The sequence below is a fragment of the Enhydra lutris genome, unplaced genomic scaffold, assembly GCF_002288905.1.
Source record: "Enhydra lutris kenyoni isolate GAN:26980312 unplaced genomic scaffold, ASM228890v2 scaffoldscaffold82, whole genome shotgun sequence".
Taxonomy (NCBI): domain Eukaryota; kingdom Metazoa; phylum Chordata; class Mammalia; order Carnivora; family Mustelidae; genus Enhydra; species Enhydra lutris.
Window position 1 is genome coordinate 5,608,268 of NW_019154166.1, and position 27,205 is coordinate 5,635,472.

The following is a 27,205-nucleotide window of genomic DNA, read 5'->3' on the forward strand; positions in this document are numbered from 1 at the left end:
GCTGCCCTCATAGATTATACTGGGAGTGGGCAGGGAGGGTGGAGTGCCCTTCTTTGCCTGAACAATTTTGCAAGGCTGCCCTTATCTGCTTCAAGGGCAATAGCCTCTCCCTTGGCTCATGCAGTCCCAGCATTCTTAATTTCTTGGCTAGAAGCCTGGCTAGTATTGACAGATTTTCTTCTTCCTCTGTTGGATTTTTTTCCCGACTTTCTGGGAAATAACCCAAAGCTCTATCTGTCTCACTAGGAGTATCTCCCTGATGCCCTCTTGGTTCTCCCCACCCTCTGATTTCTCAGGTGACTCTCTGTTTATCCCCTGTGGGGAACAAGCTGAGAGTCCGCAGCAGGAAGTTCCCAGCCATTGTGAACTGCACGGCCATCGACTGGTTCCACGAGTGGCCTCGGCAGGCACTGGAGTCCGTCAGCCTTCGCTTCTTGCAGAACACAGAAGGCATCGAGGTGAGAGGGCAGAGGAGATACTCCTCAAAGTCCCGCCCACCTGGGGTACAAGGAATTCCATGTCCAGAGTTTCAGGGTTCAAGTTCGGGCTTGAATAGACTTAGTTGAACAGAACTTCCCATGGGATGAGGCCATGAGTGGGGCAGACCATCACCTCCGTCTTCACATCCAGACAGTCTTTTTATTTTCCACTTTTCAATTTCAGCCCACAGTCAAGCAGTCGATTAGCAAGTTCATGGCTTTTGTCCACACGAGTGTCAACCAGATGTCTCAGTCTTATCTGACCAATGAACAGCGCTACAACTACACAACTCCCAAGTCATTCCTGGAGTTCATCAGACTCTACCAGAGCTTGCTGCACAGAAATGGAAAAGAGCTCAAGTCCAAAATAGCGCGTCTCGAGAACGGGCTGCTGAAGCTTCACAGCACCTCTGCCCAGGTGGGTGACGGTCTTCCTTCACTCCTGCCTTCTGGGCACCGAGAGGGAGTGGGAGCACCCCATTCCAGGGAACTGGAGGGATCATGGTCCAGGCCTGAGAATCATGTATGGTTTTCCAGAGGCCTCGGTGTCATCAGACACTGTTCCAGGAGTTAAGGCTGAGCTCCCCCTGCAGAAGGGCCCACTGTGAGCTTCAGGTCTAGTCTGCTCCCACATACTAATGATGGAGTCCTCCAGAGCACCTCTTTAATCTTGCTTGTTACCACTCTCCTCCTCTTCTGCTACCTTCCTTTCCTCTCTGGCCGGCTTCCCTTCTGTCTTCAGAACCAAAAGAGATGAGTGGTTGGGAGAGACAGTTGCAGAACTATACTAGTTTTTCTTTTATTTCTTTATATTATCTGTCAAAGCACCATCAGAACCTGACTTCTTAAATCCCGTCTCATTTCTTGCATTTCTTCATATATTCCTCAGTGGTTGGCCATCAAAACGAAGTCCCTGTTGTTCTGTCCTTGTAATATATTTCTACTTACTTTTCCAAAGGGAACAAGTTTGTTTCAATTTCCTGTTCCTCCCTTGAGAATTGGAGGACAATTCTAGCACATTCTCTGCCCCTGTTCATGCCCATCAGACATTGCCAGTCCCTTGATGGCCCCCTTCTGTGCTCTGTTTGCTGGCTGCAGAGCCAGCCTCTCACGAACGTGGTGTGGTTTTCCTGCATTTGCACCATTAAACTCAATTGTGATCAACTTAATTCTTGGGCATCCCATGTTCCTACAGAGATCTAAGCCTTTTGCTAATTGTCATCATTTCAGAGTTTTGTCTTTGACGTAACTGTTTAATTTGCTTCTTCTGACTTGTCCTCTCTCCCTGCTTTAGTTTCTTGAATCAGAGTTGCAATATGTTGAGAGGATTTCATTTCATTTAGTAGGATATCGTAAGCCCTTGCAATCTGTTCACATAGAATTTCTTCTGCTCGGGCCATTTTTCTTCTGTTATCTGGTTTTGTTCATCTGCTCTGGCCTCTCCTCCAGGAGCAATGATTTGCCGGATGGCTTCTCTGTGCTCTATATCTATTATGTCCTCACTCATTGATCTCATCCTTTTGGCTTTTTTCACTTCTGGGTTCTAGAAGAACTTTTCAAGTTTACCTTCAACAATTCTAATTTATATATGGGTAATATTGCTTCTGCTTATGTTTCCAGGGAAGACTTTAATTATGCTATTACATTTTTAATATCCTAACAGCCCTTCCTCACCTCATCCTTTTCCCCTTCCAACACTTCCTATTGCTTTCTTATTTCAGCCTGTTTTCCTGCAACTTTGTCACAGACACCATCCTACCGATGATGGCAGACAGCTTTCTCGATGTATTGTCTAGATCCAGTCATGGCCATCTTCAGACCTGTGTTCTTCTTAGTCTCCTGGATGCTTTTCCCTTCCTTGTTCTGTATTTCTGAAAAGACCCTTTTCTTCTTTTTCTTTATTTACTCTCGGGCATGGTGAGATCTCTTCAGACTTGGTGTTTGTCCACATGTGACATGTAACAATTATCCATGACGCTCCTCTGTGTCCATTTTGTCATGACCACACCCCTTCCCAGAGCTACAGTTCTGGGCAGATCGAGGGACACAGATCCCAGCCAAGGCCCTAGCCATTTACCTGGCACGTACCTTTGTTGTAGAAAGGTGGCATCTTTTCTCCCAGCACTTTTCAGTACTCTCAATCTCTGAACTTCTAGAAAACAGCATGAGATAGAATCCCAGAATGCAGTCCTTCCAGGTTATTTTTAACATCTGTTGCTTCTTCCTCTTCCTGTCTCCCACCGCCAACCTGTGGTGCCCTCAGAACACTGTCCCCCCAGTAGCCGCTATTGTCCCTCCCCTCACCTGTTCTCTGGGAATTATTGATCATCCCAGTGCAAGACTGGTTGTACCTTAGGTGAACCCAGCTCTGTCTGCCTGTGGCTAGCAGAGAAGCTGCCCCAGTCCCATCATCAATCTTGGTCTCTTCTCCTTCAAAATTCTCTACTTCGATGAGTTGTGCTTTTACCTACCCAATTATCTAAAAATTGGGGACTTACCTTAGATTCTTCTCCTTGTCTCAGTTAAGAATTAACAAATCCGGGGCGCCTGGGTGGCTCAGTGGGTTAAGCCGCTGCCTTCGGCTCAGGTCATGATCTCAGGGTCCTGGGATCGAGCCCCACATCGGGTTCTCTGCTCAGCGGGGAGCCTGCTTCCCCCTCTCTCTCTGCTTCCCCCTCTCTCTCTGCCTGCCCCTCTGCCTACTTGTGATCTCTCTCTGTCAAATAAGTAAATAAAATCTTTAAAAAAAAAAAAAAGAATTAACAAATCCTCTACTTTTCTATATATATTTCTCAAATGTACCCCTCTTGCTGTATCCCTGTTTTCAATGCCTTGATTTAGACACTTCTTACCTGGATGATTTCAACACATCGAACTCCACAATGCCTCCCCCATCCCGAACCTGTGTCACCAGCAATTTCTCACATCACCCATCAGCTTGGGGTTGTCCTTGACTCTTCTCATTTCTGTCACAAGCCCTGTGCCCAAACATCAGAAAATTGCTGTCAGCTCTAACTTCAGATATGCCCAGAATCCCAGCACTGTGCACCTCCTGTGCTTCCACGCCCCTGATCTGGGCCACTGGCATCCTTAACCCAGGCAACCAGAGCACCTTTCTAGCTCATCTCTCTGCTCCTTTTGCCCATCTTTGGTCCATCATCCACAGAGTCGCCAGAATGATGCATTCAAACCGTAAGTCGGAGCATGTCACCTTTCTGCCCCAAACCCTGAGATGGCTTCCATTTCCCTAGTTAAAATGGCACCCCAGGCTTCTCTGCCATGGCGCCCTTCAGACTCTCATACCTCACCTCCCACTACCCTATGTCCACAACGTTCCTCTCTCTCTGGCTGTGCCACTGCTATGCTCTCTCCTCAGACAACACTAGGCCTTTGCACTGGCTGTTTCCTCTCCCTGGGTGTTCTTCCCTCTCTCACCCCATGGCTCACTGCCTCATCTCCTCCTCTTTGCTCAAATGTCACCTTCTCAGTGAGTCCTACTCCAATGACCCCATTTTCAGTTGCAACCCCACACCACCCCTGTGTCCCTTATTCTGCTCTACTTTATCTTTTTCCCATAGCACTTACCCCACCAACATGTAATTTACTTATTTGTTATCTTTCGTTTGTGGTGTCTGTCCCCATCTGTTGGACACAACCTATGTAAGGACCAGGATCTTTATCTGTTTGGTTCACTGATGCATCTGATGTGTCTAAAACAGTGCTTGGACAAAGTGGGCACTCATTAAATGTTTGTTGAATGAATGAATGAATGACTGAATGAATAGATGGGTCCACCCACTGTATTCTAGACATAATATCCAATAGAAATATCCTACCGGTCATATATGCAAACTAAATTTTCTAGTAGCTGTACCAAAAGAAGTAAAAGGAATAAAAGGAATTTAATTCTGACCGTGTATTTCAATTTTACATAATTACATCATATTTTAAGAATAGGTTTATTGAACCCAACACATCCCAAATCTTATCATTTTAACAGGTAATCAATGTATAAAAACGTTATCAATGAAGTATTTTTTTTTCTACATGTCTTCAAAAACTAGTGTGTGTGGTTATACTTATAAAACATCACCACTAGGGCAAGCCACATTTTAGGTGCCCGTTCATTACATGGGGCCGGCGGCTACCAAACCAGAGGGATATTGAAGAGATCTTTGCTGTTGGAAGGATCTTTGCTCAATCCACAAGCTTAAGTCTTCTCTTCTGTGGACATTAATGTTTTAGACACTACATTGCAGATTCTCTGGACTTTTCTAGAACTTTCAAACTGTATCTTTGCCTATGTGCCATCCTTTCTTCCTCCCATCTACTCCATTGCACCCCAGCATCCAGCACTTCTTACTGGTTGTGATTGTCCCCGATCTCCGCAGCCTGTTCATGTCTCTGGGTTTTTACATCCACCCCTGCCCTTGTCAGCTTGTCGCTGTCAACACCTATGTGGTTTGCTACCCCCTGCTCCCAGAAGCCCTTTCTGAGCTCTGAGAAGTTGTGCCTTCCCATCTCTGAGGTCCCATCCCCGAATTATGTTTCTTCTCTTGTATATGTCATGTCATACCACCAGCAGTCATTTAAGCGCAGAAACCAGGATTCATTGGCTCATAGTAGGTGTTCTATAAACGTGCAGATAAAGGGCCATATGGATAGATAAGATGGCCAGGGAGCCAACCAAACAAACACTTTCCAAAGTCACCTACAAGCTCAGAGTGGGACTGGAGGAAGGGCTCCCCAATACTGTAGACATTGTATGTATTTCATACTCATGGATGGTTACAAGGATGATTCTTCTTATAAAAATGGTGTCTTGGCTTCCTAACTCTGTTGTAAACCTTTCGTCTGAAATTGTTCTTTAGATAGAAAAAGCCTTAAGTATATTACCATAATCTTGGTATAAGGGTAATGATCTGGATTATGTGGTATCATTATCCTCCTACCCACAGAGGACAGTTTTGGGGATTCATAATCTCGTGGCTAAATGAATCTCACAACCCTGGCTCAGAGGGACTCCAGATTTCTCTAGCAACAATAGCAGTTTAAGGAGTAGTAATTAGACTGGTGAGAAGGACAATAATTAATAATTATATGATCATCCCAAATTGATAAATTTTAGACATAATTTCATGCTTAGACTCAAGGGGTCATAAACATAACTTTATTTTTCTATAACTGAATTTAACTTAGCTAGAGAGCTGCCTTTTTCATTTAAGAGTAGAAAGTTCTTTTTTTAATAAAGATTATTTATTTGAGAGAGAGAGAGTGCACAAGCCAGGGGGAGGGCCATGAGGAGGGGAAGCAGACTCCCCACCAAGCGCAGAACCCAACACAGAGCTCAATCCCATGACCCTGAGATCATGACCTGAGCTGAAACCAAGAGCTAGACATTCAACCAGCTGAGCCACCCAGGCGCCCCAGGAGTAGAAAACTCCTAATCTTGCATTTCAGGTTGCCTTGGTCACTTCAAGTTAAAAACTCAGTCTCTGGAGGGCAGTCAGTTCAGAGTCTAAGTCTACCTCCGGGCTGTTTCCCTGTGAAGGGTCTTTTGCTCCTTCCCATCTGGGCAGTGGTGGTGGTCATGGCTTTAGGAGGCAGTGGTGAATCCCCATGCTGTGGTCTTCTCGCTCTCACTGGCTCTGCTAACGGTGGCCTATTCTGGGTCTTTGGGCGGCCTCGTCTGTCTTTGCTGCTGCCTCAGATGAGAGCTTCACAGCTGGCATCCCTTCTGTTCCATTCCTTCTCTTGGCACAGTCAGAACTCCCAACTCTGACTTGGGATCTCGCTCTGTCTCCCGCTGGCATCTTCAGAACCCACTGTCATCCCCACTCCGTATTTGGCTCATGAGGCTGTTGGGGTGAAGAAATGTTCATAAAAGGCCTACAGGTTTTTGCAATTCCCTGCATATAAGATTTAGTCCCCAAGTCTGTCTGTCTGGAGACTCTTAAATTCAGTTTATCCTGGGGTTTCAAATAATCTCAGGCCACTGAATTTACCTGAAGTTGATGGTTCAATAATTCACCATGATGTATTCATCAGGACTCTATCAGTTACAAATTAAAAAAAAGATGAATTCAAGTTCACTTAGCATTTAAAAAAAAGTAGAAGAAAGAAAGAAGAGGAAAAGATAGGAGAGAGAGAAAATTTTTTTTGAGATCACATGATATATTTGGCAGCTAACCAAAATCCAACTGAAGTTGACTTAGGCCAAAGAACAACAACAACAAATAAAACCAAGAAAATTCAGGGACGGAGCTGAATCTGGACAGGACTGGAGCTAGATCCTCCCTAAACATCCCTGTTCAAGCAAGCGACCCCCCTGGGCTCTGGCAACCTCGGAGTCACATTCTGTCTGCTTTGCAGCCCCACTGTAAGAAGGAGTTCGCCTTTCCCAGGATTTTCTGCCAAGCTCCTGGATAAATGGTCAGTGGCTCTGACTGGCCTCTTCAGATCATCGTTCTGCCCACACACGAACCATTCTCTGGGACTTGGATATTCTCCTTGGCCAAACAAGGTTCAAAGGACAAGCACTAGAATCAGCTCCACCCAGACTATGAGGATGTGGGAAGGGAGCATTCCCCAAAGGAAATTCAAACTCTGTTTCCAAAACAGGGCTGAGAAGTTGTTATTAGGCAGACAACCATGGGTCTACTAGAGACGGGAACCCTCTCCATCTGAGAGGAGCACCTACGTGAAGCGTGAATTCATATGAGAACACGGCAGGTGACCAGAGGGACTCAGAAGAAGAAGGAAAATAGCCCTGGACTTCCAGCCCTCAGCTCAGTGGGGGTTGCTGTGGGTTATCCCAGATTCTCGCTCCTCCTTCTGTGGCTCTGAGGAGAAAGGTCTGGGAGCCTTAGCCTTTCTCTTTAGTATCATGTTCCTGATCCTTGAAGAAGGGACGGTCTCTCACCACCAGCCTCTTGTCACGCCACTCAGTTGACAACCCCCCATCCCCCGAATGAACATTCATGGGGCTGGCAAGACTGGGGAGAGGCTTTCTTTGCTGGTTGTGACATTGTCCTTCTTAATCCTCCTATCCGGGGTTGGGGGAGGGTGTCTAAAGAGAAGAGAGCCAAAGAGGGGCTCGAATGCTTTGAATAAGGGAAAAGAGAAGAGGAAATTTTAACTTGACCTTTTTCAACATACCATTCTATGACAGAAGAGCCATAAAATGAGCCTCACTCACACCCTCCCTTTAGCTACGTGGGGAACATCTCATTCTGACAGGTGGGACCCTCCTATCACAGCTTAAGAGCCATAAAGCTCCCTTCACCATGCTGGTGATCATTTACCTTGGACCCTAGGTCATGAAGTCTATGTGCAATCAGCAAAACAAACAGGCAAAAAACAAAAACAAAAACAAAAACAAAACAACAACAACAACAAAAAAAAACACACAAAAACAAACCAAAGGAAAAAAAAAAAAACCCACTCCAATTTTCTCAAGTCTCCCAAGATTTAAAAAGGAACAAAAAGTTACTGGTGTGTGTTCTGACTGCGGGTGATTATGTGGTTCAATCATTTTGGTTTACAATCGCATCTTTGTCCTTGTAGAAATAACTCCCTGGAGCTGAACGACGGGAGATAGAAACAGATTAACCTTCCGGCACGGGCATATAAGACTCATTCTGGGGAGCAGGCCTTCATCTGAGGTTAACAAAAAGTCTCCAGTTCCCACGAATACACAAAATTAAAGAGCATTCTCTCTCCCCACCACCCCACCCCTCCGCTTTCCTTTTCTTCTCTTTTGATCTGCCGAGAAAAGGGAATTACTGGGCAGCATCTAGGCCTCTGTTTTCTTTCTCCCCTTCTGCATTTTGCATCATAAAGCTTTCCAATCTGCTTGGCGTGATTCAGGAGCTCTGAAGTCATCTTCGGTTGCTGCATGGAAATGGGCTGCAGGAAAATGAGACACAGGAGGTCATCCTGCAATGTAAAGTTTATGGGCCATATTGCAAAGACAAGTGGCTTTTTTTACTTCCCAGAAAGAAACAGATCTGAGGAGGCTTCTCTTTGCATGTCAAAGGGCCGTAAAACCAGGCCAGTGACTCTCAGACGTGGAGGTGGGCCTCTGTATCACCACGAGGGCCTACAAAAACACAGATTGCCTGGCCCAGTCCAGAATTCCTGATTCAGTAGGTCTGGAGTGGACCCGAGAGTTTACGTTTCTAGCAAGTTCCCAGGGGCTGCTGCTGCTGCTGCTGGTCCCAGAACCACACTCTGAGAAGCAGCACCCTCCCCTCAACTGACTGAAACAGAGAAAACCATTCCTCCTCCAGCAGATCATAGAAATAGACCGTTCCTACGTGCTAATGTTCCCAGCACTTCATTATTTCCTCCAAAATGCATACGAATCCAGAGGCTGGATGGAGAGCCCTGCTGGGTTCTGGTCTGGCCACTGGAATTGTCTCTGATAGTCACGTCTCTCATAAGGATTGTGGGAATAGACTAAGAGCAACAAAGTAAGAAGAAGCTAATGCTCTCTCTTTAGAGCTCGCTCTAGCTCGCTCTAGCTGGGAGTCAGCCCCTAGCACCTGGGTTTTGGCAGAGACTCAAAGGCAGGCAGGTGGAGGGGTGGGAGAGCTTCATGGTGGGAAGGAAGGCAAGGTATGGGGTGTGTCCAATGGAGGCTAGGGGCCTGCGGAAGCTGGTGGCAGGTTCCCCAGAATTGGGTGCCCAAGTGATCAGTTAGAGGAACGTGTCTGACCTTCTCTGGTCAGTCCTAAGTTGGCAGGTGGGACAAAAGTTAAGGAAGGGGTCCGCTCTTAATCTTAATTGTTACAGAGGCTATCTATTGCTTGCCTTCCTGGATTGTTACGGAGGTGGGAGTCTGACTTCCTACATGTCTGACTGACTTAGAGACAGCAGACTGGCTTCCTGAGCTACTGATGGTACATAATGGGTTGGTCTCCTGGGCACCAGGAGGGTCACGGTTGTGGGTGGTCAGAGTTCTGCGTTTATACACGGTCTGGCCACTGTCTGTTCCCACATTCGGTCGCTTGCTCAGTTCTTGGCATACCTCACACTGGCCAATGTCCATTAAATAATGACTGATTAATTAATGATTAATCAGATTAATCTGATTAATTAATGACACATGCCCGCTTATGTGGAAAGTATTACATGAGGCATGCGGAGTTTTATAAGAGGCGGGCCCCGATGTCCGTGAGAAGCAGCCTACGTCATGTGGGCATAAAAGAGAAAGAAAGGTCAGGACATGCGTCGCTTAGAATCTTTTATGACGTCTACTGTAGAGGGAGGAGGAAGAGGGAGTCCAGGGTCCGTCTCCTCTCCCGGGTCAAGGCACTTGACTCGAGAGAAGAGCTCAGCTTTGCGCCTTCCTTCCATCAGGAGTTGGCATTTTTCCCCTTGAGGTCAGATCCCCAGGGAACCCCCACCCCGTCCAAAGCCCCATTGCTCCCGCTAAGCCTGGGGCCTCTCCACGACAGGTGGATGGCCTGAAAGCCAGGCTGGCCGCGCAGGAGGGGGAGCTGAGGCAGAAGAACGAAGACGCCGACAAGCTGATTCAGGTCGTCGGCGTAGAGACAGACAAGGTGAGCAGAGAGAAGGCCATGGCCGATGAGGAGGAGCAGAGAGTGGCCCTCATCATGCTCGAGGTGAAGCAGAAGCAGAAGGACTGTGAGGAGGACCTGGCCAAGGCAGAGCCGGCGCTCACGGCAGCCCAGGCAGCTCTCAACACCCTCAATAAGGTGAGAGGATCCAGTGCCCGTCTGTCCCATCTGCTTATCCCTCCTGGGGGGGGGGGGGGTTCTGTGACCTGGACAGCTCAGCACCCTGGTGTCCCTGAGAGATCCAAGGGCAAAGGTAGAGGGTTTCGGGCTCGAAATCCAGCTGCCAAAACCAAGAGTCAGATGCTTAACTGACTGAGCCACCCAGGTGCCCCACGAGTAATTTTTAATAATGAAAATGCCATTATATGTTATTTGTACAATAAAAAAAAAAAAAGTTCACCGTAAAAAATACATAAAGAACAAACAGAAAATTCTAAGTAACTTTGTAGGGGGGAAAAGGCCATGAAATTGCAAACAAAACCATTCCCACTAAGGCAGGAAAAGCTACACAGGATTTATTTCAGTTTAGCTATAAAAGTGAAATGAAACTGTCAAGGCAGAGACTCAAAGTGTGCAGAGACTTACTACCGGCTCTGATGCACAGGGGTTCTTCATGCATTAACTACAGGTTGATTGTGATGTTTGAAAATGATGGGAAAGCAGGGAAGTGGGCATGAAATAGCAGAGTTCTGGGAACACGGAGGGTTTAAGGACATTCTAGGGGTCCTTGGGTCCACAAGAATGCCCTCGCCACATGCTAAGTATAGGCTGCTCCTTTCCACTTCACCAGGTGTTTCGGCTCAAGGTCATGCGCTCAGGATCCTGGGATCGAGCCCTGTATCATGCTCCACACTCAACTCAGAGTCCCTGTCGTTTGACTTTTAATATTAGCAAGTAATACAAAAAGCACATTTTATGATCAAATACATTGGAAAATCCTAGAGTGTCCAAGTTGAGTGGACTTCTCTCTGAAAGGACTTCTTAAAGGACTGTGTTATCTGATGAGCCTGGTACTAAAAGTGATAGAGACAGCATAAGAAAATAAACCTCAGATGACTCTAACTTAAGAACAGTGGCATAAGACACCTGTGTAAAACACTAGTAAATCCGATTCACCATGCCACCCGCTGGCGAGTTTTCCCTATGTGAGATTACTCAGGCAACCATCCCCAGCTCTAGATCAAAAATGAAAAGCTTCATTGTCATTTTGGGAGATATCAAAAGGGGACTTAACACAATTCAGCATCCATTGCTTACTAAAACTCTCAGTAAAGTAGGAATACAAGGATATTTGCATTTTTAGCTAACAGGTGGCAATCAATCCCAATCCAAGGACAAAATATCCTATCCAATGATAGAACATTAAAGGTGTTCCCATTAAGTTAAAAAAAAAAGCATAATAATGGTCTCTGTCACCATTATTAAAAATAAAAAGTTGTTGGGGCGCCTGGGTGGCTCAGTGGGTTAAGCCGCTGCCTTCAGCTCAGGTCATGATCTCAGGGTCCTGGGATCGAGTCCCGCATCGGGTTCTCTGCTCGGCAGAGATCCTGCTTCCCTCTCTCTCTCTCTGCCTCTTCCCTCTCCCTCTACTTGTGATCTCTCTCTGTCAAATAAATAAATAAAATCTTTAAAAAAAAAAATAAAAAAATAAAAATAAAAAAAATAAAAAGTTGTCCCAGAATTTCTAGCCATAATAAATGAAAAATAATCATCATGTAAATGTTATAATACCCGTTATAGAAAAAATAATAATAAAAAAGGAAGAGGTAAGGGCCCATCACAAAATAATTTATAAAAATGTACAGCTTTCTTAATATCAGCAGTAGCCCGTTGGGAAACATGATATTTTAAATTAGCGATCAAAGCACAAGATACAAATAAGCGAATATAAATTCATTGAAACAATGTATAGAAAAACTGCACACCCTTGTTGAAGAACATAAAATTTGAATAGACAAATATATATACATATACCAAGTCTTTGGGAAGATTCAATGTTACAAGGATGTCTGCTAATCCTCAAGTTATTTTTTAAGTTAAATGTAAATCTAATTTACCTCCAGCTTGATCTTTGGTTTATTTGTGTCTAATGTCTTTAAACGTTCATATCATTTAAGTAGCTGTTAAAGATTTAATAACTCAAACGTCCAACTGTATGGAGTTGGTAAAATAAATTGTGGCTCATCAAAAGGAGAGAAAACCACATACTTCAGTTAAAATCATGTTTTACAAAGATAATGACTGACAATTTCAGATACAATTTTCCGTGAAAATCAGGCTCAAAAAGTAGATAAACAGTGATTGATAAGCGTACATCTGTGTTTGTGTATGTATATGTGCATATACATGAATCAGCCAGATACTCATTTCTGTGTACTCATGTTCTACATATCTCCACTCATGATCTTTCTTCTGCGGCTGTTAGTCTCTCTGTCATGGGTGCATGTGTACACGTGTGACATGTATATGACACATGCATATCTGTGATATGTGCATGTATGTGACATCTAGGGGTGCATACACCTGTGTATATATGTGATGTGTGTTAATATGATGACATACACATGATGTGTGCACATATGTATATATAGTGATGTGAACATGTGTACACATATAATTTGTGTATATATGACACGTGTATATATGGCATGTGTGATGTGTGTATGATGCATGTGACATGTACATGTGTATGCATGTGATGTATGTATATATGATGTGTGTTTATATGCGTTGTGTGTTATGATATATGGTATACATGATATATATGTGATATATGTGTGTACATGTATGTGTGTATACGTGTGTGTGGTATTTATGTGTGCTGTGTGTATACATATGGTGTGTGTGTATATATGTGGGTGTATATATGATGTGTGTATATGTGCTATATAGGTGGGTATACATATGATGTGTCTAATATGACCTAGAGGTGTATATGTAACATTTATTTCTGGGTAGTAAAATTATGAGTGTTTCCTGCTTTCACATTCATCTTTGCCAAATATCTCGTAATAAGTATTCTTTTAATAAAAATAACTTTTATTAAGTATTTTAATAAAAATAACTTTTATTAAGTCTTTTAATAAAAGGACAGTGTTACCTTGTAAAACAGTTAACAATAAGAAAAATGAATTTATAAAATAACTAAAAAATGATAAGTTAGGATCAATTTTAATATATGTGAAAGACTCTCTGAACAGAGAAACAAAGGATGATAATCATGGTATCATCTGGAAAAGGATTATTAAATTTGTCTCCATGAAAAGTAAATCTTTATATACCACACAACATTTTAAACAAGATTTTTTAATTTAAAAAGAAAGGAGTTAATATCCTTAGTATGTAAAAGCTCCTATAAACTGCGCTGGAAACTCACCATTTGTCTCCCCTCCCATTTACTCCTGGTCCTTCCCCATTCTGTTTTCTCTGTGACCCAGGAGGCTGGCTTGGGTGGCTCAGATGCTCTCCCTTGACCTCCTGCTTCTGGTCCTGTTTGACCAAGGCAAGCAGGGGATTGGAGGACAGAGATAAACATGTCTATTCCTTTGGTCCCAACCTGCCCACTGCTGAAAGCTCCCGTCAGGTTCCCTCTCCACCAATTTTCTCTCCCTCCCTCTCCCTTCCTCCCTCTCCCTCCTTCTCTCCCTTCCTCTCCTTCTTTCTCTATCCTTCTCTCTCTCTCCCTGTTCCTCTCCTTCCCTCTCTTCTCTCTGGCCCAACCACAGCTTCCAGGGATAGAAATGGAGACACCCCAGCCCCACTCAGCCCATGCTACTAGCCCAGGGTAAGGCATTATCCCTTTATAAATAATTCCTTTCATTAATGCCCCTCAAATTAGCCAGTGTGTTGTACCATCTTTTTGGCCTGCAGCTACCCCAACTAACAACTAACACAGCAATCAAAAATAAAAAGGTAAACAGCCCAGTAGAAATGTAGGCAAAGGTCAATACCCAACAGTTCACAAAACAAGAAACCCAAATTGCTTAAAAACATGAAAAAATACATTTAGTATCATTAGTAAATATGTATATGCCCATATATGAGTTAAACTGATGTTATCCCCTTTTCAGCCTGTCAAATTGAAAAAAAAATTTTTTTTTTTTTAATAATGTGACCATTGCTGAATGGGGGCGAACGTAAGCTTTCTCAGACACTGAGAACTGGAATGGGAATTTCTGGGGAAGCGGGTAGTGTGTACAAAGAACACTAAAGATGTGCCCTGCCCTTTGACCCAGCAAATCCACTCCCAAAGAGCTTGTCTAAGATTTTCACGAACATTCATGTAGAAGAATGTCCCGCAAACCTTATCCACATGGTACATTTGTGGAAAGGTTTCCAGGAATTGAATGTTTAACGTCAGTTGTGGCTCGTCCCCCAATGGTACGTGGACTTTAAAAATTCTATTTGAGCAGAGGAGCCATGTTCTCTCATGCCTCTTTTTCAAACTTTTGCCTGTGCTAGCTCCTATATATGTCCCAAACCCAATCACCTGTCACATCTCCACTGTTGAGAGCCCTGGTCCTGGGCTGGCTCAGTCTCCTACCCCAGCAACTGTGCGGCCTGCCTGGCTACAGTGGGGCCAGCCGCTAAAAGGTCTCAGAGCAAAACCACATCATTTCACTCCCTCCAGTGGCTTCCCCTTGACGTTAGAATGAACTCAAACTGCCCCCCTGTGGCTCTGGATCCTCCCTGGAGCTTTGATCCTGACCGGCTCTCCTCCTCCCACCCCTGCCACCCTCCCAACCTCACTCTACAGAGAAGGAGAAATTTGAGTAAAAACTTGGAGAAGAGCAGGTGCAGGCAGCAGGGAGAGCAAGAGCCTGATGGCAGGAGTGGAGTGGAGAAACCAAGCATGCTTGCTGTTGACTCGCTCACAATCCCGCCTGCCTTCCCAGAACTGTGTCTTCCGTCCTGTGTTCCTCTTAGGAGACCCGTAGCGGCCTGCCTTGCAGTGATTGGCTACAGGAGCCCCGCCTAACTAAACGAGATCATTTCCCAGGACATTTTTTAAAAAGACTGATTGATTGATTGATTGATTGACAGCCTGCAAGGGGCAGGCAGGGCAGAGGGAGAGGGAGAGAGAGCATCTCAAGCGGCCTCCCCACTGAGCAAGGAGCCTGACGCGGGGCTCCATCCCAGGACCCTGAGATCACGACCTGAGCCGTAACCAAGGGTCAGCCCTTTAACTGACTGAGCCACCAGGAGCACCCTCCCAGGACATTTTTATTTCCACTTGCACTGGAGGAAAGGTCTCCTCTTCTGCTTGCAAAGCCATGGCCATGACCTTGAACAGCTGACCCCCTTTCATTCCAGGTGATTGTTGGACACCCCCAGTCGATGAGCACCTGCTGTATGCTGAGTTCTGTTCTAGGCCCTGGGGCAACTGTGGTTAACAAGACTGAGGAGGATATGGAAATTCAATAAAGAAAAGGTGGTGACCAATTCTGATAGCCCCAAGTTGTCTGCAGATCATCAAGGAGCTGATGGGAAATGAGGGGAAGGGGAAGCTGACGGGGAAGTCCTTCTCAGTGGGCAACGTCTGAATTCTGAATTGAGATCCTGACAGATGAGAAGGGATAAGCCAGGCAAATAGCTTAGCAAAAAGCATTCCAGGCAGGGGTCTGGAAGTGGGGATGAGGTTGGCCATCGATGCACTAGGAGGAGACCATGGCTAGAGCTTAGTGACAGAGACAATGAGACAAGGTGAGGGCAGAGGGGTAGGTTCGAAGGCCTTGCAACACAAGAAGATGCTGTGCAAAACAGAAGTACACGCAGGGAGCAGCAGAAACAAGAGATGATCCAGAGAGCCCACAGGCGCTCAAAACACAGGTCCTGGGGCACCTGGGTGGCTCAGTGGGTTAAAGCCTCTGCCTTCGGCTCAGGTCATGATCCCAGGGTCCTGGGATCAAGCCCCACATCAGGCTCTCCGCTCAGCAGGGAGCCTGCTTCCTCCTCTCTCTCTGCCTGTCTCTCTGCCTGTCTCTCTGCCTACTTGTGATCTCTGTATGTCAAATAAATAAATCTTTTAAAAAAAAAAAAAAACAGGTCCTGCTCATCCTTCCAGCTAGCTCCCAGCTCATCGCCCTCAGATACTGGAACCAGAAAGTCCTCTTTGTTCTTGAGCTGGGTCTTCTGTCACTGCTACCAAAAAGGCTGTGGGTAATTTATCGAGAGATAAATATATCGAGAGATATAAAAAAAGACTGGAAGGAACTACATGGAAACATTAACAGCGACGTATCTGGGTCTTAGGATTCCCTTTCAACTCTGTACGTTTTTATGGTTTCTTATTTCAGGACGTTGAGGATGCTGAACTCAACACTGGTTTAAAATTGTGGGGTTTTGTTCCTGATTCTATGTTCTGACTCTGCCCCTAGGGGAGGCCACCTCCCACACGTATGCCATCCTTCCATCCCCGCCTCTGATGAGTTTTCATGACCAAATGTGAAAATGGTTTCAGAAGCAGAGATCGTCTTCCCACGTGCTTTCATTAGGAGCAAGAAGTAATCCCTTCCCCTTGCCGTTTGTAGATTTCCAGGCCCCCTTGGGCTGGAAATGAATTTGGCACGTCTTCCAAATCAAGACTTTCCAACCCCTTCCAAAATCATCCCCCCAAAACAAGTGCTTCTGGGGTCATAGGCTTCTCACACATGGTCATGACAAACCTTAAATCAACGTCACATGCATTTAAGACATGGCTTCTCTCACAGATGAGGGCACACCCCTGCCCCCAATTTACAGATGGACACACAGAGGCCTGGAGAGTTGAAATGACTTGCCAAGGCCATTTGGCCATATCTTTCTGATGCAAGTGATGCTTGGAGCAGAGGACGACCCCACCTTGAAGCAGGGGCAGTGACTGTGCTCAGCTTTCGGTCTGAATTATTTCCCAGTGGAAAATGTCACTTTGCCATCCGGACAGTCAAGTGTAGTTAGAATAAGCTCACGGAACAAAGCTCTTTAATTAAAGAAAAATAAAATTTGTTGGGTTACAGGGCTAGTCTCTCCAATCCAAGATGGGAAATTAATTTATAATAACCTTATCTTTTATTCATAGCGTGCTGCCTATTTCAGAGAATGCTGGCATCCTTCTATTTTACTGTCGAATGTGAAATAATTGTGTGTTTCTAATGGGCTGTGAGTGGCGTTCCAGAACTGAACAAACGAGCTGAGTCTCAGCTAGCCCTTGGCAGGCGAGTCTGAAGCCCCTGGGGGGTAGCTTTGGTTTCCTTCGGATGAGTCATGACATTTAAAACTCGGAGGGCTCCGCGGGCTTCAAAGCAGCCCTTTCAGAACGATTGTCCTGGAGCCCAAGTCCATTAGCAGCGGAGGACAAAGGAACCACGATCGTTTGTCCCTAAGCACCTCCTCCTCTCTCCGCAGACCAACCTGACCGAGCTGAAGTCGTTTGGGGCCCCGCCTCCGGCGGTCAGCAACGTCACTGCGGCGGTGATGACCCTCACGGCCCGCGGGGGCTGCGTGCCCAAGGACCGGAGCTGGAAGGCCGCCAAGGTCACCATGGCCAAAGTGGACGGTTTCCTGGATTCCCTCGTCAACTTCGACAAGGAGAACATCCCTGAGAGCTGCCTCAAGGCCATCAGGCCGTACCTGCAGGACCCCGAGTTCAAGCCCGAGCTCGTGGCCACCAAGTCGTCCGCAGCCGCGGGGCTCTGCTCCTGGGTCATCAACATCGTGCGCTTCTACGAGGTCTTCTGCGACGTGGAGCCCAAGCGCCAGGCACTGAGCAGAGCCACCGCGGACCTCGTTGCCGCCCAGGAGAAGCTGGCGGCTATAAAAACCAAAATCGCTGTAAGTGAGGCCAGGGCCCCTCCTCCCCCATTCCACCCGGGCAGTCTCTGGGGGAAACCGCATGCGCCCGAGGGTCCCGATTTTGAAAAAGAGGCGGGAAAACCAAAGTGGGATGCCGAAGCTCCTGGCTTTTCAACTGAGGCCCCCTTTGCTTTTCCTCAAATCCTGTATTTCCTCAAATACAGACCGATCCCGCAGACCGCATGTGGTCTGCACTGTTCTATGGAAGCTTTCAGAACCAAGCAGTACCTTGTGGTTGGGGGGGGCGGTCCCTTGACCGTAAGTGTAAAACGGTGAGGGTCATTAGCTTTGCCTACGTCTGGATGATGTCTTGAGTAGATCTGCCTCTCTCCAGACTGGGGGCTGGGGAGATCGTGGGTTTACACCTGTTTGAGAGAGAGTTCCCCCTTGAACCTTACCTTTGCCCTTAAAAATGGACACAAAGGTAGAAATCGGAATCCCTTAGGACGGGAGAGCCGCTGAAATTCCATTCTAGGCTGTCCCCTTTACAGATGTGTGACCTTTAGAAAGGTCTTTAAAATGCCCACACTTCAGTTTCCTGGAGTAAAATGGAAACAGTAACCTCTCACTTATTGAGAACACAGTGACGACCGGGGAGAGTGTCCTCACAGAGCCCTCCCATAGTCCACATGGGGCAAAGACCACTGCCTCACGATGACCATGGCTACCCTGCCTCAGCTCTCCCTCCTCCTCCTCCTCCCTACATGTGCTCTCACACGCGTGCTCCAGCTCCGGTGATTGGCCACTCCTAGGATCAAGTTCAATCCAAAATACTTCCTGGATCTTTCCTTTCTACGCACACATTCCAGGCAAATACGATCCTTGGGGCAAATCTGTCGTGATGGTAAACGGGGCTTTACAGATGGTAAGAAGTAAATTGCAGATGTGCCAGCCGCTTCACAGGACACAGGCGTATTAATTGCTAGATTAAATTCTGTGGCTGAAGGCCCTAATTCAAAGAACCTTGCCACTGATCTCTTTCTCAAGAAAAGAAACTTGGTGCGTATTAAGGAGGGCATGTATTGCATGGAGCACTGGGTGTGACGCATAAGCAATGAATTTTGGAACACTGAAAAAAAAATAAAATTTTAAAAAAGAAAAAAAAGAAAAGAAACCTGGGCAAAGCAGCTAATTGCTCAGTATGTTGGCTTTATAAATCCAGACATTCAGGGGCCATCTCCTTAAAATGGGTGATAATCACCTTAACAATGGCCTTCTTCAAAGAACACCCAGACCAGAACACCGGAACACCCCCACGGCTGATTCTGAAGGGAATAAGCCTCCTGAGAATTTCCATATTCTACAGTCTCTCCCAGAAAAATGTTAGAACTGCATTTTCAAAGTTGGTTTTCTTTTTTTTTTCACTCAAGTTATTTTAACTAAAGGAACATTTGGTGCAAAGGGAATGTTTTCAAAATGTTTATACCTTTTCACTAGCCAACATTCCCATGATGGGCCCAGTCAACCTGTGAAAGCAACAAGCGCATCTTTCAAATACTTGGCCACCTTAGGAAGACACTTCTTCTGCCAAATTTTTTCTTTTTTTGAAAAAAAATGTATTCTGGCTTTTAACAACCTCCTCTCCCTCCTTTGCTTATCCACATGCCTTTCAGCGTCCTAACACTTTGGACACTCCCCCACTAATGACAAACACTAACGACAGACCTAATGACACTCCCACCCCTAACATGAGGGCCACCCCAGGCAAGGACATTCTTCCCTCTAGGACACTGAGGCCATTGCCAGCTCCTCCGGTGCCCCAGCCTTATTTTCAGGATTTTACGATACTTCCAAGTAAAGAACATTATATCCAAGCTAAAGTTTATTTTTTTAAAAAGCATATTCCCAAACAGATTATCATATACCTAAAAACAGGAATACTGGCATTATATCTGCGTAGTATATTTTGGATGGATTTTGCGTATAGGTATTTTCCCTTTTTTCTGTAATGATAGCATATATTAATATAACGATTCATTAAAAGAATGGTAATAAAAACAAGGTGTTTTCATGGAGCATATACTGACACGTAAGTAAAATATCAGAGAAAGGCATCTAATGAGAAACCACAGTCTCCAGCCCTATAAGTGCTCGTGTCGAAAAGGACTGGTCAAGCCACTCAGAGCCTTCATGCTAGTACCTTCTATGTGTTTCCTTTGGCCCACACTCAGTCTTTGCAAACAATCTTGTTAACCACCCGTATTTATATCAACAGGAGATTTTCATAAAAATCTGATTTCTGGCCGGCCATAAAGTCATCAGAATATTCCCAAACAGCATGAACCGACGGTGCGCTGTTGAGTAGCCCCTTGAGTAACCCCATCCAACCCAGTTTTGTCACGAGTCCCCACAAATCCCTGTGTTTTTCAGTGTCAGGCTCCTCTGACCAGCTCCCATGGTCTTCCTGGCCCCATCTCTAGACTGTGCTGACATCCCTGTTTCTTCAGCTGCGTGTCTTCTCGACACCATCATGACAACCACTTTTAATTGACATTAAAAGTAATTCTTGCCCTGGAGTAATTCTTGCCCAGAGAAGCAGCTTCCCTGCAACCTTTGGTTTTCAAGACAAAATTATTGCCTCTTCCTTCAGCTCTTCCCCCGACCTCCCACTTCCCACCTTCTGTTGCCATTACTGATTGTTTCTTTTGCTTTTGAGTCACCAAGATGCAAAATATCTCTGCTCTGTTCTGCAACCAAAATTAAGTTTCCCAGGCTCTGTTCACTGACTGACTGGGAAAGGTGAAACATCACTAAATTCCCTTTGCATTCTCTGAAACTTCCTGTATTTTTTTTTTAGCAGATCTAACTGATCCATTAGTATTCCATTTCCTCTATTTATGGAAATTATTATTTATTAGTAACAATCCACAAAATGCTATTTGGGCTAATAAATTCTGAAAACACAAAGGATATACAATAAACACACAAAAATCACTATTTCTATACATAAGCATTGAATGATCCAAAAAGGAGATTAAGAAAATCATTCTTTTTATTCAAGGATAGTTGACACACAATGTTGCATGAATTTCAGATGTACAACATAGTGATGTGACAAGTTTCTACATTCTGCTGTACTCACCATAAAGGTAGCTACCACCTGTCATCACATAGCACTATTACAAGATCATTGTATATTCCCTATGCTGTGCCTTTCATCCCCGTGATTTATTCATCCCGTAACTGGAAGCCTGGACCTCCTGCTCCCCTTCAACCATATTGCCCACCCCCACGCCTTCCTCTCCTCTGGCCACCATCAGTTTATTCTCTGTGTTTATAGGTCTGATTCTGCATCTTGTTTAAAACAATTCTATTTTTAATTCATTTCCTTCTTTTATACAATCTTTCCCCTTCTCCCTGGAGTTTCTACTTGCTTTTGTGGGTTTTTTCTCTGTCATTAGTTCCTTTTGCATAACGTCATTACCCCTTAAACTCTCCATGCAATCCAGTGTCCTAGCACTTCCATTTTTGCCCCCACGACCTTTCACTCTTGTCCCAGACTCAGAGTTCAAATCAGTGTTGGAGAGGAAACACGTTCGCTGCTTTCTTGGGTTGGTTCCAGTGACTTATGGAGCCCTTGACTTCTCCTTCCTTGATTTCTTCTCTTGTTTGCTGGAGCTCACTCTTAAGTAACTTTCTCAGAAATGTTAAGTAAGAGGTCAATTTTCTGATTGGTTCAAGTCTGGAAATACCTTTCTTTGATTTTTAAACTGACCTGGAAATTTCGCTGAGTACTGAATTCTGATGCTAGTGTCCATCCCCCTCCCCACCCCACCTTACTTAGAACACTGAATGCCTTACCCTGTTCTTTAGTGAGAAGTCTGGTGAGCAGTCAGGGTCACATTCCTTTGTCAATGCACTGTGTTTCTGCCTTTCTGAAAGTCTTTACTTTTTTTCTCTCTTTTTTTTTCTTTTTCTTGAGAGAGCACAAGTGGAGGGAGGGGCAAAGGGAGAGAGAGAAAGGGAATCCCAAGCAGGCTCCATGCCCAGTGCAGAGGTCAAAGTGGGGCTCAATCTCATGACTGTGAAATCATGACCTGAGCCAATATCAAGAGTCAGATGCTTAACCAACCAAGCCACCCAGCCACCCCTTTTTCTGTATTCTTGATGTCTGAAGCTTTACATTGATGTGCTTAACTGCCATGTTTTAGATTCACTGTATTCAGCATGTGGAGACTTCTTTTCCTCAACTCTGGAACATTATTTTGTATTATTTCTTTGGTAATCTCCCTTCTGTTTACTTTTTGACCTTATTGTCTAGAATACACGTTTGTTGGATGTTGAATGTTCTGATGAGTCTTTTGTTCCCTCAGAGTAACTTTATGTTTTCTTACACTTTCTAACTTTCCTGAAATTCATCTTTTAACCCTTCCCTTGAATCTATTATTTTTTTTACATTAACAAGAATAATAATGTCTGCAACAGTTTTTGTTTTGGGGTTTTTTGTTTTGTTTTGTTTTCTTTGTTTTTTGCCCTCTGTTCCTTTTGCTAACATTCTTTTCTTGTTTTATGGATGAAACAGCTCAAGTCTTCCTGAGAAACTACTCATGAAGGATTTTATTGTGCTCCTTGTGACTAGTGTTGTATCTTTTCTCAGGTGTTTCCCCCCCCCCCCTTGTTTACCTTAATTTAGTCTTTATCAAATGGCTTCTTGTCCTTTCATGTTTATAAGAGTAGTGTTCAAAAGCTGGTATGGGTCGGCAAGCAAGGGCCGACCTGACTGACCGGCAGAATTTGTTTTCAGGATCAGTTGAGTTAAGTTGGTTGCATCCTTGATGCCACAACGTGGTGTCTTCTCCCTGCCACTACTGAATCTCCTGCTGGTGACACAGACGCCTGGTGACATTGGACACTGGGCATGTGGGTGGAGATAGGGGTAGAAGATCAGTCCTCCCAAAGAGCTCCCAATGAGCCCTCTTACTTTCAGCACCCTCTTCCATCACACCTAACATTTCCAAATCCCTTTGGAAAAGGGATTTGCATGTCTCCTTTGGTGAATGGAGGCCCGCTCTGTGTTGTGCTTCCTGTGCCCTCCTCTGGTACTATCCACTCTTCTCTAAGTCCAGTCTGCCATAAATTGATTACAGTCCCTCACTCTCCAGTGACCCTCAACATTTGCTCAGTGTTCCGGGTTTATGATGTTTTCAATAGCTTCGTAATTATTTTAGAGAAGTCTTGGGAAGAAGAGAAGGTAAATGAGTGTGGCCAGTCTGACATTGTCAATTGAATGACTCACCGCCTGCTTTTCAAACTGCTTGGCTGTATAAACTTGGCCCTGGATTTGTTTCTCCTGGGACATGGTAATGGCCAGCAAAGCAGCCTGAATGCCAGTTACTGCATAGACATGAGACCTATTTGGAGGTATCTACCATGTGTCCCTATGTCTTTGTGTATGCAAATATGTATTCTGGGGGCAACACAAGCTACATACTTCAATTCTAAACTCTTGATAAATTTAGAAAACATTGAAACCATGTCTTCTTACAAAATTCTCCTCTATTTCAGGATGATTGGACAGAATAGATGAGGTTAGCAAAGGTTACCTGTACTCCTAGGACCTGAAAATAAGGAGAGGACTTAGACTGCACATAGCCCAGTCCCAAACCTCAGACCTGTGGCAGCAAATACAGTGTGTGCCCCTCCCAGGACCCCCAGCATCCTTCTGACCATTTTCAGGCCAACCAAGGCTTCGGTGCACTTCTGCTTTTAATAGAAGCACTGGTGTTTTAATAACACCTGCAACCCCTTCCCCCCCCAATACAAGGAGAAACAGAGTTTATGCACACACCCACCCCCCATGCCATCACCCCACTTGGTCCCGCACCAAGGACTGGGGCAAGAAACCTCAGCCTTCTCGCTTATGACATGGCTGATCTGGGCTTCCCCGAGGGCTCCACCTGAGATCACCCCTAATTTGCCTGCCTTTCCTTCCCTGCCCTATCTTCTCCAGTCCCTTACAGCTCCCCCACCCCAGGATGCCTTCCCTAAACACCACCTACACATAACTCTTGTCTCAGCCCCACTGGAGGTGACTTGGGCTGGAATTACGGATAGACCTTATGTTCCTTCCTAAACAGCACCTTAATGAAAACCTGGCCAAACTCACAGCCAAGTTCGAGAAAGCAACGGCAGACAAACTCAAATGTCAGCAAGAAGCTGAAGCGACCGCAGGCACCATCTCCCTTGCAAATCGCCTGGTAAGTGTGAACCTCAGCAGCCTGAGCCGTAATTACATTAGCTGCGCTTGTCACGTGCCACTGAGGTACAGAATAGATGAGCACAGCTTAGCACCGCTTTGACTTGGGGGGAAATATTAAAATGTGCTGGGATGTGGGCGGGGAGAGAGGGAGGAACAGATATTAAAGCGTGCTGGGATGCAGGGACTGAGTCCTGAGAAGTGTGCCTAAGCACACCCCGGTCTGGTCAAGACCGTTTTCCTACAGAGATGTTTGGGAGGATGGGAGCCCTTGACCTATGAGACAGTGGGGTGAGACATGACACACTTATGTGCATATATGCGCATTGACTAGAGGAAGCCTTTCGAGACAAACCTGGCCACTCAATAGGCAAGTTCAGCAGCTCTTTGCTGTGTAATGTTTGATGATAAAGGCACGACCAGGATAAGGAACTGAGACAGAAGCCGACAAGAATGACACCTCTTGACCCTGAGCATCTGTGAGCATGACCTTGCCCAGATGCATGTATGTACACTTACATGCGTGTGCACAAACATATGCATACACATGTGGGCTCTGGCCTCCCTAAGAGAGTAAAGCTGAGGGTCCCCGCAGGGTGTTTGTCTTGTGAGTGTCTGCTGACTACCCTGAATCTTAGTGATGTAACACAACAACCATTTTGTTGTCTCTTGTAAGTTTGTGGGTCAGGACTTTGGGCAGGTTTCCCCAGGCAGGTTCTCAGTTCAGGGTGGTGCCTACTGGGGCCACTCAGCGTTCTTTGTCTAGTGGATGGCTGGTTTATCAACATACCTTGGCAGGAGCCACTAGAAGGGCAAAACTCTCTCCAGTAGGGCACCTAGACATCTCACACGGGGTCTCGAGGCTCCAAGAGCAAGCGCTGTAGCAGACAGGAAGTACAGGATCCCAATCTCTTAAGGCCTGGGACCAAACACCAACACAGTATCCCTCCCGCTGTGTTCTATCGGTTAAAGTGGTCACAGGTTCAGGGTGGGGGAGCATAGGCAGGAACTCTTTTTTAATTTTATATATTTATCTTAGAGAGAGAGAATGAGAGACTATGAGAGAAGAGGTAGCGGCAGGAGGGAGAGAATCCCAGGCAGACTCCTCGCTAAGCACAGAACCCAATATAGGGCTCGATCCCACAACCCTGAGATCATGACCTGAGCCAAAACCAAGAGTGGGATGCTTAACTGCCTGAGCCACCCAGGTGCCCCAGGTGCCAATTCTTGAGGAATGGAGTGTCAAAGAATTCATAGCCTTTTTGTAACCCCTCCATGGCTTATATCTCCTGTCCTGCATTAGCTAAGATCCTACAAGGCAGGGACCGCTGGATATGAGCTCTCTTCCATAGGCAGCCTTTACAGCTCCCTTGCCCCCAGTGAAGGGAGGTGGAGTCGAAGCCTTTTGACTTTGATTCCGGCCACCGTGTGTTTCTACAATGAAGCCAGATTTTCTTGTTTAGGGAGAAACAGGTGACAGCAATGGTGGAACTGGGCCATGCTTTGGTAAGGAAAGTTGCCGGCACAGAAGTGTGTCTGTGCGGTTGTTTGTTGGACCTGCTCTTACTGCATCGCCTTGAGATGGTCATTTGAACTGGACAGTTTGGTCTAGAGACAGCTCCTCTGCAAATGGGCAGGAAGCATCCCAGACCTCCTAGCTGGCCTGGCTTCCATTCCATTTTCTGTCTGGTTTCCAGAACTTAGCGTAGCCTTCTTTGCCTGGCTGAAGCAGTTTCTGAACTAGTCCTCTTGGAAGGCAGGCAGGGTGTCCAGGCTCTGAACCCAACCCACCTAGAGGTTGTAGTGAGATAATCCAAAACGGGCCTGGGAGTGGTCCGGTTGGCCAATCCTTAAGGTCTCTTCCAACCATGATGTTCTGGTAGAACTGCCATCTTTTGGACAAGGACAAGGTCAGTCAGTGTTAACACAGACTCAGCTCTATCATATCCGTAGAAAGGAGGCTTCTCCTCCCGTGGAGAGGGGTCCCACAGAGAAGTATGCCTTGCCAAAGTGGAGCGGGCAGAGTCAGGACACGTTCTGCCATCTTGGTTCTTTGTGCACGCCCATGGTCCGGTCCCTCTAACTCTGTCCTAATCACCGTGTCTCTGTGCCCACCCACTGTGAATTATTTATAGTGCCTGGCAGTGATCTTCTTTATTTTCTGATCCCCAGCATTTGGCGAGGAGAAAGGGGAGGCACACCATTTTCTAATAGGTTCCACAGCCCAGGCACTGTGCTAAGTGACGAATGTACATGATCACATTTAATTTTCTCCCCAGCCTTTGGAGGTAGGTGGTATTTGTCTCCCAGCCTATAAAGGGCAGAACCCGGAAACCTGTGCTCCAAGACTGTAATCCATCCACAGCCCATACAATGCATAACACAGAACAGGTGTGTTTACTGAGTGTGCACTATGGCAAGTCTCCTTTGAGCAAAAGGCCCACACAAGTAATGTTCCGAGTCTTCTGGTATCAGACATGCCGTGTGCATTCTCTGTGACTGAGTCCATGGTGCTCTGTAGAGTCTGCAGGATGGTGAGCCTTCTCTCCCTTCTGGTCTCTGAAACCGCAGGTGGGAGGACTCGCCTCTGAGAATGTGAGATGGGCAGAAGCCATACAGAACTTCCAACACCAGGAAAGCAAGTTATGTGGAGACATCTTACTCACCACAGCTTTCGTGTCCTACCTCGGCTTCTTTACAAAGAGGTACCGGCAGAGCCTCATGGACGGGACCTGGAGACCCTACCTGAGCCAGCTGGAAGTACGTACATCCTGAATTTCTCCTGACCGCGCCAGCCTGGGGCTACCAGTGAGCTCATGTGATGCTAACTATACTGCTCTTCTCGTTCCTTCTTGCCTACTTCCTCCCACCACTCCCACCTGAGCATCCCCCTGCATGGGACGAAGGCACCCATGTCCTTCCACCTGCTTCCACCTGCTTTCTCATGTTCCCAACCACTGCCCTCTGGGCCACCCGAGGACAGCATCTCTCCTCTCCATTGGGCTCTCCAGGGACACTCTGATCCAATGCCTACCAGACTGCCTCGAAAGTAGAAAACTCGAGAGGCACCAGAAGCACCCTGTGTGTTCCTTCCAGTCTCCCTGGTCTTGAGCCAA

The 27,205-nt window shown here is 45.9% G+C and overlaps 1 protein-coding gene across 1 annotated transcript in view; it reads left to right on the top strand.

Moving 5' to 3' along the window:
- LOC111161130 (dynein axonemal heavy chain 9) overlaps positions 1–27,205 on the top strand; it is a 317,708-nt gene that overhangs the window by 204,704 nt on the left and 85,799 nt on the right. The window contains exons 47-52 of the mRNA XM_022524635.1: positions 297–458; positions 664–897; positions 9,941–10,201; positions 17,447–17,872; positions 23,971–24,090; positions 26,661–26,849. Coding sequence (XP_022380343.1) covers positions 297–458; positions 664–897; positions 9,941–10,201; positions 17,447–17,872; positions 23,971–24,090; positions 26,661–26,849 — 1,392 coding nt within the window. The remainder of the gene's footprint in view (positions 1–296; positions 459–663; positions 898–9,940; positions 10,202–17,446; positions 17,873–23,970; positions 24,091–26,660; positions 26,850–27,205) is intronic.